The sequence below is a fragment of the Globicephala melas genome, chromosome 3 (genome assembly GCF_963455315.2).
Source record: "Globicephala melas chromosome 3, mGloMel1.2, whole genome shotgun sequence".
Classification (NCBI taxonomy): domain Eukaryota; kingdom Metazoa; phylum Chordata; class Mammalia; order Artiodactyla; family Delphinidae; genus Globicephala; species Globicephala melas.
Window position 1 is genome coordinate 64,055,844 of NC_083316.1, and position 13,325 is coordinate 64,069,168.

Here is a 13,325-nt window from a genome sequence, read left to right on the forward strand (position 1 = left end):
TTTTAACATTGTGTATGATACTTTTAAAATTTATATTCATAAGGGTGTAAGTATGTATACATTTATAAGAGGGTTTTATATATACTTTATCATAGAAATATATACACACATATACACATACTCACACAGACCCTATTAGTCTTTTTATTAAAAAATATATTCTAGGGGTGGGATAGGGAGGGTGGGAGGGAGAAAAAAAGAAAAAAAAATATATTCTATAATGCTATTTGTATGCTATTGTATATTAGCTGCATGGTAGGGTATAAAAATAGGTCAACTTAAAAGGAGGCAGTTATGAGGTGACAGTGTCACTTTATAGTCATTCTTACTTGTATCCTTTACAAACTAGATTAACTACCATACGTGTATCAAGGAAAGGACAAAGAAAGGACAAACCTAGTAAATTTTTATCATCCACAATTGATTGTCAGAGTGAGAGAGTGCTTAGGGAAAACAACGGCTTTCAAAAATACTAATATGAAGCCTATTGTATTTGAGTAGCCCAAAATAATCTTTTAAACAGAAAATAAATATTATTATATAACCTGAAAAAATATATTCTATAACACTTTCTGAACACAATTAACAAATAAATGTAGTTTGGGGAATAAAACAGGAGTTAGCAGCCCTCACAGCCCCACTCTGTAGTCACTCAGAGCAGCAGAGGTGAAAGTTCTTACGCCTCCAAAAATCCTAGTAGGAGCTGAACCCAGGCCGTCTGTCCATGTTCCATGGATCCTGAGCAGAGGGGCCTTCAGAATCTTGTTGGAAAAGCAGGATGATGTGGGTAGGAGCACAGGCTTCAGAGCCAGAGTTGCCTGGATTGAAACCCTGCCCTGTCGTGTGTCAGCTCTGTGGCTGAGCAAACGGTTTAGCTCCCCCAGGCCTCCATTTCTTCTTCTATAAAGTGGGGTTGGTACTACTTACTCCTTGTGGTTGTGAGGGGTTACGGAAGGTAACTCCTGTTCGAGTAACTGTTCTGGGTGGATGCTCAGAACACTACAGATGGCTGCTCTTGGTAGAGCCCTGTGAGGGTGCGTCTGGGCTGAACTCAGGCTTTCAGACAAAATGCCATTACCCCTATTTGACCAGTGAAGCCGTTAGGTCTCAGGGAGGTTCGATCCGCACTGCCCAGTGAACTTTCTACAGTGGTGGAAATGTTCTACGTGCGTAGCATCCAGAGTAGTAGCCTCTGGCCCCGAGGGACTGGTGGCTACAGAATAACAAGGACAGTTCCAGGCCGCTCAGAAGTGCCGCAGGGAGCCAGACCCAGCTCTGATGTCTGGCTCAGAATTCTTCCCACACTCCCCTGCAGTGCCCCGTTCCTCAGAAGCAGGAACCTGATGGATGGTCCCCGCTATGGCCCCAATGAGCCTGCTGAAGAGGGACACACCCATACTGGGCTTATGTAGACAAAAGCAAAACCTTTATGTAACATTGGTGTTGGGGTTATAAATCTGACAGAGAGGATGATGGCTTTTTCCCGGTAAGAAAGTACAACGAGCATCCTTAGGCTTGGTTTGGGCCTGCAGCCCCAGGCCAGCGGTACAGCGAGAACATGCCCTGTTGACTTATTGAGGCAGAAAAGTGGGTGCTGCTGTGATGGCCAGTGCTTAGTATGTTCAAAGACCTCAGGGATCAGGGTGTCCTAAAATGGGAGTTTATCATTTCATCTCCTGTTTCTTATTTTGACAGATGACAGGGGGCCCTTTTAAATTTTTTAATTTGTTGACGTTGCTTAGTAAAACACAAAATCCAGCATCAGATTAAAGCACTAAGTTCAGATTTATCCTTTGCTGCAAATCTGAAATGGAGGTTGGGCCAGGACAAGCACAGTACAGACTTTTGTTGTGGGCGGGAGAATGAAATGCATAAAAAAGAACCAACTACTGAGCTCCCATCGCCTCCACGGACAGCCCTGTCCTCTCCTCTCCTCGGGCTCAGCCCCCTTCTTGTCTGTACTCACTCCTACCAGTCTGCCGTGGAGGACTTGCCCTGTCCACATGCACTGCCTAGTGTCTGCTCTTGGGCCACAGATCTTCTTCCCACTCACAAGGCAGCCTTCGGAGTAGGGTTGCCTGACCTTGGAGCTCTCTCAGGAGAAAGAGTGCTTCCCTGTCCACAGTACTGTCTGCCACACGTGGGTGCTTCCTGACCTCATACTCCTGAAGATGCCCAGAACTTTACAAACGCCCCGTTCCCGAATCCTCACCACAGCTGGATGAGATTTCCCAATGCCCACTCCCAGGGGAGCTGTGTCCCTGGCACGAGCTGGGAGGAGAGGTGATGGGATTCCAGGCAAATGATCTCTGGGCCAGCCTGAGGTTTGAGATTGTCTTAGTTACAATATGGGACATACCATGCTTTACGGGAAATTGAAAACCTAACCCCCCACCTAGAAGGCAGTTTCCTCTCTGAGGATGCATTCTGAATGCAGACTTCCAGTGTTTTCAAAACATTCTTTAACAATACTGTATTGTTAAAGCAGTCTTCAAATACTAAGTCCTTTACTCCTCACTCCAGCCTTTTGAGAGAGGGAAGGTATAATCCCAGCTTTGTAGATTGAAGGGGAAATTGAAGGCTGGAGGTGAAACAGTTTGCCCAAGATGATGCAGGTGGCAAGTGGCAGAACCAGGTTTCGCACCCGGGCTGCTGGCTGCCCAGCTCAGGCTCTTAACCAACAATCTCACAGCCTCCCCATCTCTCCGGCCAACGCTTGGGATGCAAACCACTCAAAATGTAAAGTAAAACACTTCTGACTCAAAACAGTGAGCGTATCTTTGTTAGCACTGACACTGCTTCCCCTCTCTAAGTCTTCTCTTAGAAAAGTTACTTTCATCCTAGACTCTGTGTCACTTAGACAAAGGATTTGTATTTGCTAAAGGTTGATGGGGGGCAGAGCCCTTTCTTTCTCCCTTCCAGAAACCACTGCAGTGCCTCCTGCATTCAGACAGTGATTAGCAGGCTCCTGTGTACCAGTCTCCGCCGGTCACTGGCCAGGGCAGGAGTTGGGGCCGGTGCTGTCCACGGTCACAGGTCAGAAAACCCCCGCTATTCTCCAGGCCTCGGGACCCCAGACAGTCCCCCACTATCCCAGGTGGATCGGGGTGCAGCCCCACCACTCAGGGGCCCCTAAGTACAAGGAGGCTTCTGGGCCTTCCCCTGCCAGTGGGTTCTTGCAGGGGGGGATGCCAGGAACAAGAAGAGAGAATTCAGTCACAATGTGAGATGCTGGCAGCTATGAAAAAATTTATTTTTAATGATAAATTAGTCATCTACTGCTTCAACCTTGCAAATGCTTTTATAAAAATCAACAAATGGGAATATAATCAACAAATGGGAATACTTTTTATATTAGCCTCGTCCTTCTTAATTGGTCCGCATTTGCTTCTAGCTGTCCACACCACCACCGTTGACCTCTGAATGTCTAAGCTATGAAATCTCAAACATCCACCAGGTACAAACCAGCGTTTGTTCACAAGCTCAGACTTCCCATGAAGGCAGCCAAAATGAAATAGGAAATGCTGTCTTCGGTTTAATTAGGACAACAACTTAAAGTCCTTTCGGCTCCTACTGATTTCCTGGACACGTAGCTAGTACTTATTTTCACCTATGTGTTGTTGTTTTTGACATTGTTCTCTCCTCCGCTCAGAATAGCATCACATTTCACTGTAATTTCTGGGTCAAAAAGGACTCACGTGAGGAGAGAAATCTGGAAACCTGAATTCTAGTCTGGATTCCAGTATGTGCTGACTGTAAATTTGTAAAATTGGCCTAATGATCTGTATGGGGTTCTTCTGCAGAAAAGAATGATTTGTCAAATTGCTCTAGAAAATATAATATATAAGAAGCTATTATCTGATAAATATGGGTTCTCTTTTTTTTTTTTTTTTTTTTTAATCTTGAAGACAGATCCTAACTCTTTTTCTCTGGTCCAAGCAAACAACCAAGTAAGAAGATCCTAGTTCCTTGAACTGCTTACCAGAGCTTTTTCTTATCTTTTATGCATCCCTGTTGTTATCCTTTAAACTCTCCTTAAGCTTTCCATGCTTGTCTTTTAAAAAATGCTTGGCAATGGGGCTTCCCTGGTGGCGCAGTGGTTGAGAGTCCGCCTGCCGATGCAGGGGACACGGGTTCGTGCCCTGGTCCGGGAAGATCCCACATGCCGCGGAGCGGCTGGGCCTGTGAGCCACGGCCGCTGAGCCTGCGCGTCCGGAGCCTGTGCTCCGCAACGGGAGAGGCCACAACAGTGAGAGGCCCACGTACTGAAAAAAAAAAAAAGCTTGGCAAGACATTTACAACAGGATTTATTCAAGTCAGTGTGAAATAGAATTAAGAGTTTAAGAAGCCAGCGTCTTAAATGGAACTTATTTTCAGTTTCCATTAGTTGCTGAGACAGAAATTTCGTTTTCCCTTTAGAACTAGTGGGATTCTTTAACCTTTTGTGGATGGAGTTTATTGACAGAGAAAATGCGGAGAAGCACACATGGGATTTTATGTACTTTGATAGCTTCTTATCTCTGCTGTAAGAGTTTTCTGATGAAGGTGCCATAGGGGGTCCTCATTTTTCCCAGTTTGCATTCTGCATGCTCATAATCACTCTTGGACCTTGGAAGCGTTTCTGGAGACCGTGGCGTGCAGTCGAGTCCTCAGGACAAGCAACCCTCCATCACTTTAAGTCACCTTAGGACTCCAAGGAGCCCGCTTAACGTTGGTGCATCAAATTGTTCATTCGGGTCTGAGGTTTTGTCTCACCTGCTGCCATTTTCTTTGTGTTTCTCTCCTCTCCACTCTGCTCCAAGTCTGTCACCAACCTATATTTCATCTCCTGGTATAAAGTTTCTCTCTGGATGGATGTCAAAGGTTCTAATTCTACCACATTCCTATGACTCTGAGTCTCTTCTCTGTGGGGGAAACCGACCAGCTGTTTATCAGTTTTTTCCCCTCATGAATCCAGGAAGGGAGAACAAAGCATAGCTTAGAGAACACATTCTAGCATTTTCCTAAGGCCTTTATTCGAGTTAAGTTTTCTTGGCATGTGGCATTAATTAACTAAGAAGGTTATAAAATCAGGATTAAAATCAGGCCCTTCATTGACATATATACACTACCAAATGTAAAATCGATAGCTAGTGGGAAGCAGCCACATAGCATAGGGAGATCAGCTCCGTGCTTTGTGACCGCCTAGAGGGGTGGGATAGGGAGGGTGGGAGGGAGACGCAAGAGGGAGGAAATATGGGGATATATGTATATGTATAGCTGATTCACTTTATGAAGCAGAAACTAACACACCATTGTAAGGCAATTATACTCCAATAAAGATGTTAAAAAAAAAACCCAAACAAACAAAAAAACCCCAGGCCCTTCCAAACTTTTCTTTCTCCCTCCAATCCTTGCCATTGTCTTGAAAGCTACAATCCATATCAATTAACCGTCTATCTAGAAACCAATGGAAAACACAGCATGTGGCAAAGTTCTCTTTTTTTCTGATAAATGCTTTTTAAACAGGCTGATTCTCTTTTGAACCTTAAAGATGTAACCTTGGGAGCTATCTGATTTCAAGGTTGTAGGGCAATATTTAAAATTCTTATACACACAGCTCTTCAGGTCTAGAGGCTGAATTTTAGCAAGTCATTCACATGCAGTCATTTATTAGAAAATGATCAAACAAATGATTTTCTGCATGGCTTTTTCCTTCTCTCTGAGTTGGTGTCATTCATTGCCATTTGCCTCTTCCCAGTTATTTTTGTTCTGACATAGCTTCCACACTTTGCATTGTGCCTTCTCCTCGTAGCCTCCCACTTCACATCTGCTAAACTAATTTCCCAAACAGCCAGTTTAAGAAGAATTAGGTAGCTTATTACCACTTGTCTCAAAGTTAAGAACCCTTCCCAGGAACTTTTATCCATTCATCCAACAAATATTTGAGGGCCCACCAGGAGCACCTGTGCTTACCAAATTTGGGGTTTAATTATATCTGGACTTTACTACCTTTTCCTGGTACATAATAAGCTCCTACATGATAGTCAGGCACACATTTCCTATATATCCTGTCCCTCTTTGAAGATTCTAAATCTTATGAGTAATTAATAACTAGTAAGTGTTGAACAGGTATTGGAAGGTTTAGAATTACTATGGTATTGCTCCGTAGGGTTTCCTTCCAAACTTAATGCCCTTCCTTAAAATTTTCAGTTAGGCTGTTCTTTTTTTTTTAAATGATTTTTTTGATGTGGACCATATTTTTTTAAGTCTTTATTGATTTTGTTACCATATTGCTTCTGTTTTATGATTTGGATTTTTGGCCACAGGCATGTGGGACCCTAGCTTCCCAACCAAGGATCGAACCTGCACCCCCTGCATTGGAAGGCAAAGCCTTAACCTCTGGACCACCAGGGAAGTCCCAGGCTGTTCTTTCTATAGTGCAGACAAAACCAAATTTTATAGTGGTTAAAATATTTTTGTAGTTTGGTGATGAGAAATGCTGGAAAACCCTACTGTTCACTTTTCCAGTGAGAAACCCCAATTCAGAGTCAGGGTTGCCCAGAGGTGGTGAGAAGGTGGGCAAACCAGGGTGGTGGCAGGTAGACAAGGCCAGGCAGGTGATGGGCAGGGTCTGCCATACCAGCTTTCAGCCAGCACAATCCCCCCTGGGATCAGGTGTCAACATTAAAGTTCTAAAGGAAGGTTCCCCTCCCCAGAAGAGCAGAAAACCACACTGGTTTAGAGGCTTGTTATTTTTAGTTTGTTAACATCCAGGGGAGATTGTAGATTTGCACAGATTTGGGAAGATTGGTCAGCATCTTTGCCTCAGTTTCCCACTTGACAAAATGGCCCAGATCTAACCTAAATCTACACCACAATTTCAATTAAAATGTTCATCTTCTGTAGTCAAGAAGGCAGGAAACAGGCTGCTTTTCCTTTTCTTGAAAATCATTAAGTCAAACCTTAGGCTCTTATTTTTGAGCCTAACACATCCTAAGCCCCTTCTTTATGAGTCCTTCGGTCTAGGTATTAAAATTTATGGGGTTTTACTCCACTCTGCAGTATTTCCACTTTCCTTTTAAAAACTCTGGCCACTGTTAGGAATACACTGTACTGATTACAGTGAGAAAATTACTCTCATAATTCTCTTTACCCTCAAACTGTGTTTACTGAATCAGCCTTTCCCAATGTCCTAGAGTTCCCTTGGCCATATGTAGTATATTATAATTATTACCCTGCTCTCCTGAAAGAATGAAGGTAATTTCCAAGGTGCCTAAACTATCAACAGGGGTTAGTTTTAAAGTGCCAGAGAATCTGACTTATTGCCTCACAGATGATTTTTCTGTTCTGTCGTCTAGTCTTATTCATACAAACCTCAGTCTCAAGATCTGTCTCAAATGGTTGTTAGTATAGGTGGGAGATAGTTCCAGGCTCAGCACGGTAACCAGCTACAGTTTGGATGTGTCTTTCAGCCCAAGCTACCAGTGACCCTTCACTGATAACCAGTGTTTCTGGAGAGTCCTTATGTAGCAGTTAAAAACTCAGGCTTGAGCTGAAACTGCCCAGGTTTGTGTCCTGGGTCTGCCGCTTGCTACCTGTGTGACTTTGGACAAGATACTTAGATTCTCTGTACTTTGACTCCCTCAAATGTGAAATGGAAATAATAATGATTGTAACTGTGTTGCTGTTGAGGGTTGAATTAGATAATAGGGTGGTTAGAATATCATCTAGCGTGCGGCAAACTCTCACTAAGTCTCAGTTATGATAATTACCTCAGGAGTTGTTCACTAACCTAGGGAAAATATTGACTCTCCTAAGCATTTTTGAATGTGTTTGAGTAGAGTCTATAAAATCTTGGTAAAATATCCTTATGTCCCAATAGCTTACCTCTCCAGGAGGATTCTTGCATCATCGGGTGGTAACTTTTTGTTCCTAAGCATTTGCTGTGTGCCACATTCCACTCTTGGACACTCTGCTTAAGCTGTCACCTCTTTCCAGGGGGTTCCCAGACCTGCCCCTCTCCTAAGACTCAATCAGGCGCCAGGGTCTCACCTGCTTTTAGATGCTCCCCTCTTTTTTTTTTTTTTTTTTTTTTTGATAAATTTATTTTTGGCTGCGTTGGGTCTTCGTTGCTGTCCGCAGGCTTTCTATAGTTGCGGCGAGCGGGGGCTACTCTTCGTTGCGGTGCGCGGGCTTCTCATTGCAGCGGCTTCTTGTTGCAGACCACGGGCTCTAGGCGCATGGGCTTCAGTAGTTGTGGCGCACAGGCTTCAGTAGTTGTGGCTCGCAGGCTTAGTTGCTCCGCGGCATATGGGATCTTCCCGGACCAAGGATCGAACCCTTGTCTCCTGCATTGGCAGGCGGATTCTTTAACCACTGTGCCACCAGGGAAGCCCGAGATTACCCCCCCTTAAAGCCCCTCTCCCTGTGTTTCATTGGTTAGTATCTCCTCCATTCGCCCAGACTTCTGTTGGCTGTTCTGTGTCTCCCCCAGAGCCCTAGGTATTGAGGTGCTCAGTAATTGTTGAAAGAACACGAGCTATAGTCTCCTGTTCAGAGACTGAAATGTAGAAGTCTCACATTTTCTGGGCTCTGCCTCTTTGAAAACAGGGTGGTTTCTTTTTTCCAGTCTTAAGCCTCCTCAGCCCTGCTTGATGAATTGGAAAACGAAAACTAACCTAAGGAAGCTGTTGCTGGGATAACTGCAGGCCCTCTTGGGTGCCGCGGGGTTCACTCATCTTACCCCGAAGCTCCCTGGCTCGGGCCCGGCTCGCTCTACACCGCCCGCGGGTCCGGGAAAGGCGCTGCCGACTCCCGACGAGCCAGGCGACCCGGGAGCGCCACCTTGTGGGCGCCTTGGTTGCTGACTTTGCCAAGGAGCCGGTGTTCCTCCACCACCCAGTATTCTGGTTTCCCATTTCAGGACCTGGGGAAATGTAGCCAAAAATGAGATTCTAGATAATTACAAAATGGCGGTCAGGCAGACTTATTGTGAATAATCGACCTCTGGGTTTAAATAGGGCAAGTGCCTTTTAGCTGATTCAGATTTCTTTTCATTGAGTAGTAGGTACTATGCTTTTAAACAGGGATTTTTGAATGGCCAATTCTGGATTTTACATGCACTGGTGAAGAAAGAAAAATTTACGTTCTAGGTTGTACATCACAGGGTTCAGATTGTTATCAGTTTTTGAGGAGTTGTTTTTTGCATGAATTGTTTTTAATGGCAAAGTTTTGTTACTCAAAGTGTGACCAGCAAAACCCAGGAGCTCGTTAGAAAATTAGAGTCAGTCCCCATTCCAGACCTGCTGCACCGGAATCTGCGGTGATTCGTGGGCACGTGACAGTTAGCAAAGCGCGGGTGGAAGTAAGGTGGAAGATCTGTGCTCTTGTCCCCGCGCAGCCGCGTCCTTGTGTGCCTCATCTCACCCCACGTGATCACATTCTGTCAGCCTCAGCCACCCGGGTGTGAAATTGGATCTTGGTTCCCGCCTTACCTGCCCCTGGGTCGGCTGAGGAAGAGCTGAAATCATATACAGAAGGTCACTTTGAACCTGATAAAAGCCTGTGCAAGTGTAAAGGAAAACTATGAGTGAGAATTCTTACATTTCATACTCAGCCATCATTAGCTAATCTACTTCATATTAGCTGCATCCTCAGCAAAGCGAGCATTCACCTGTAACCATTTGTTGTGCTTCAGATAGTGTCTGGGCAGATTTCACCAAGTTTTCAAAGGTCTCTCTTAGGCTAGTCTTCCCAGAGCTCAGAATAATCAAATTACATTGTTTTCTTTAACAAGACCTTTCACAGAATTTGCCTTCCTGGGGTCTCAGAAGCATTCCTCCTGTTGAGCCCAGGTTGGGGCACAGTAGGTGCTTGGGGATGCTTGTTGATTAAACCACTAATTAGCCCCCAACAAGGTCCAAACACTGGCTTGATGTCCTTCACACTAATCCATTTATGATAATCAGATTATTTGCATCATTGAGAGACTCAACATAGCAACAGGATTCAGTCATCTCAATAATAAATATCAAATATCCATTAAGCAAAGACTCCTGGTGGCTGAGAAATCCTTTGGTAGTGCATGAAGATTGAAGTAGGTGAGATCATTAACTGTTTATAAACATCATTCCCATTACCTTTGAAACTGGGGGGTGGGGACAGACAAAGGAAAAGAGCAGCAGCAAGGTATTACTCTCTCCTCCTCGCATACATTTTTAAAGAAAAGCAATAGCCAAGAAGCTCTTGGACAATAAGTAGGTGAAATTTTAGGAAAACATATCAACTGAAGGTGTTGCCTGCGGCCCTAGTGGCTCGTGTTCTCGAAGAAATGGTACTGATTGTCAAACAGTGAAAGTGAAATATTGAGAAAAATGAATGACACTGTTCTCCACCATCCTGAGGCTCACAGATATTCAAGTTAAGTGAGACTTTTGCATTGTCTACAATTTGTGAAAGTATGGACTTTATGTTCCTAATTTACTAAATATAGTAAAAGTATGCTGTTTTCTTTTTATTGGATCCATTGCAATTAGCAATATTCTCTCTAATCATTTAAAAGAATTCAGAATGTCAGTGCTTCAAAATTACTTTTCCTAAAGTTAAAATGTACTTATAATGGGTAACTTTATATAAGAGGGAAAATAAACCCTCATGCCTGCATGTACAAAGATAGTCTGTCAGAGTCAGATCTTGAAAGCAAGTCATGGCGGCATTCAGTTCACCTCTGAATACCCGACAGTCCCAGGATGCTGCCAGTATGCTGTTGGTATTTTATGAGAATGCATGTAATAAAAGAACTACAACTTTACCTTTTTATTAACTTTTTGCTTTGAAAATTTTCAAATCAAGAGAAAATGTCAGAATTAAACAAAGTGCACGGATACACATCTGGAATCACTAATAGTTCACATGTTTACCACATGAGTGTTCCCCCTCCCTCTCCTTTTCTCTCTCACATTCTCTCTCTCCTCCCCTCAACCCAACAAAGAACAGGGACCTGCTCTGAAACAGCCCCAGCAAAATGATCAAATTCAGGACCATTTAACATGGATAGGATGCTCTCAACTAGTACATAGTTCTGACTCAGTTTTTGCTAGTTGTCCCAGTAATGCCCTGTGTAGCAGTTCCCCCTCGATCCCGGATCTAATCCAGGCTCACCTGTTGCATTTAGCTCTGGTCCCTTTGGTGTCCTTTAAACTGGACCAGTTTCTCAGTTTCTCTTTGATGACATTAACATTTTTGGAGTGTGCAGGCCAGTGCTTCCTCACAATGCAGGTGCGGGATTATGCATTTAGGGCAAAAATACTAAGTGATGATTCTTCACGGAACATTACCTTAGTGGGTCCATGATGTTGGTTTGCTCCATTACTGGTGGTGGCAACTCTGCTCACTTGGTTCAGGTGGCATCTGTCAGATTCTTCCTTTGTAAATAATAAATAATCTCTAATGGTAGCATTGTGGGAGGAGTACTCTGACACTATTAATTCTGTTTCTCCATAAATTTCAGCATCTATTCATGATCCTTACCTGATCCGTTATGACTACTTTGGTCAAAAATGGTGATTTTCTAACTCTTATATTCCTTTGCATTTATTGCAAGTCCACTGTAAAGAATAGTTTTCTCTTCCACCCTCTTTATGTATTTCTCTATTTATGTATTTGTTTGTGGGCATCAGTAGTGACTTGCAGGTGGTTTTGATTCAGGTGCCTATTACTTATTACTCTCATTAATCATTTTGGCGTTCATATGGTACCAACTTTGCTGGGTGGGTACCCTTTCAATCTCACTCCTGTGTTTGTTTGACACAGCCCCATTGGTGTGTATCATTTATTCTTTAGCATACCTGTACTGAAGTCCTTCATTCAAGTCACTGCCCAAATGACAGATTTTATTCTTGCAAAAATCTTTTCTTTAGCTATTGTTATGCCCCAGTTACTGATCTTACTCATGGACCAATGGGAAACCAGACAATTAAATCAGCCCTTATAGTACAGTAAGTTATCATAGGTTGTACCATAGGAACACCAAGGAAAAGCTCTTTGTCCCACTGGGTCAACTTAAGAAGGCTCCTGGGAGAAAGTACATCACCTCCTAGAGCTGAGAGATGAATAGAAATAAACCTGGGGAGAGGCAGCGTTCCAGGCTAAGGGGCACACATGTCTCTTTGAGGAATTCCTATCCCCCAGGGAGCCTAGCGACAGGGCCCCATCCCAAACCAATTAAGTCAGAATCTCTGGAGGGGGAAGGGTCTAGGGCCCATACATTTTACTTTCCATAAATTTGTCACGAGGAATGGTGTCATGGAGCTAAACCCTTCAAAACTAAAATTTAAAAAGATCCATTTCATTTTATAGGATTTCGAACTCAACAATGAACTAAAGATGAACGTCCTAAACTTGCTAGAAGAAGTTTTGCGAGACCCAGATCTTCTTCCCCAAGAACGGAAAGCCACAGCGAATATCCTGAGGTAAAGGCAATTGTAGGTGCCTATTAATCACACTGGTTGATTTGTGCTGTGTTCGTAGAAAATAAGATCCTGTCAAACCAGAAGGATGTATATTAGACTCCTGAGGGGCAGCAGGGATTCTGTCCTCACTGGGAAAGCTGCCTCGGGAAGACTTCAGACTGGGTGACATAACTTGTGTGCAGTACAGTCGCTCCTGTTTGTGTGGGCAGGTGGTGGTTTACTGTAGAACCAAAAGCCTGAAGATCCTCTCCTGCAGGTCCAGCAGGCATTGCAGAGGTGTTTTTTTCTCATGTGGGTTCTAAGTGTCTATTACAAGTTCATGTTTATGAGCGGGGTTGTAGTGTTTCTGTGGGAGTCTTGTGCACCTGGCTTGTGGATGTGCCGTCATAGAGCAGCTATGCGTTTTCTTCAGCTTGTTTCACTGGTCCTGGACCAATTTTACTGTCAGCTTCTTAGGTGGAGATTTCCACATCAGGTAGGTTGTATAAATTGGGACCCCACACTTCAGTTTGACAAAGTCTTGTACTTCAGGTTTCCCACCAGAGGTTGCTTGTGTCTGTCATTACACCAAGCATCCAAGCAGGTAACAAACTTTCTTATAGCTTCTCGAACAGATGGGTGGATTTTTTCCAGTCCACTTTACATGAAGAGGGCAGCCATCCATGTCTCTGTATGGACATTTCAGTTACAGCTTTCCACCTCACTATATGTCTGTCCCTACACGGGGTGGAAAGCCCAGCCCCAATCTGCCAGGGCCTGGTACTCCTTCACCGTTCTGATTTCTACTTCCCTCTTCATTCGCAACCTCTGGAAAGACCCCTTCCTTTCTTCTATGCTCAACTCTATTGTTGTTTCTTCGTTATCCACAATGTT

At 43.8% G+C, this 13,325-nt stretch overlaps 1 protein-coding gene across 6 annotated transcripts in view; it reads left to right on the forward strand.

The window, feature by feature from the left end:
* The window catches only part of RASGRF2 (Ras protein specific guanine nucleotide releasing factor 2), a 232,965-nt gene that overhangs the window by 186,879 nt on the left and 32,761 nt on the right, over positions 1-13,325 (forward strand). For all 6 annotated transcript variants that reach the window (XM_060295960.1, XM_060295961.1, XM_060295962.1 and 3 more), the window contains exon 19: positions 12,340-12,452. In XM_060295960.1, the coding sequence (XP_060151943.1) occupies positions 12,340-12,452 (113 nt within the window). The remainder of the gene's footprint in view (positions 1-12,339; positions 12,453-13,325) is intronic.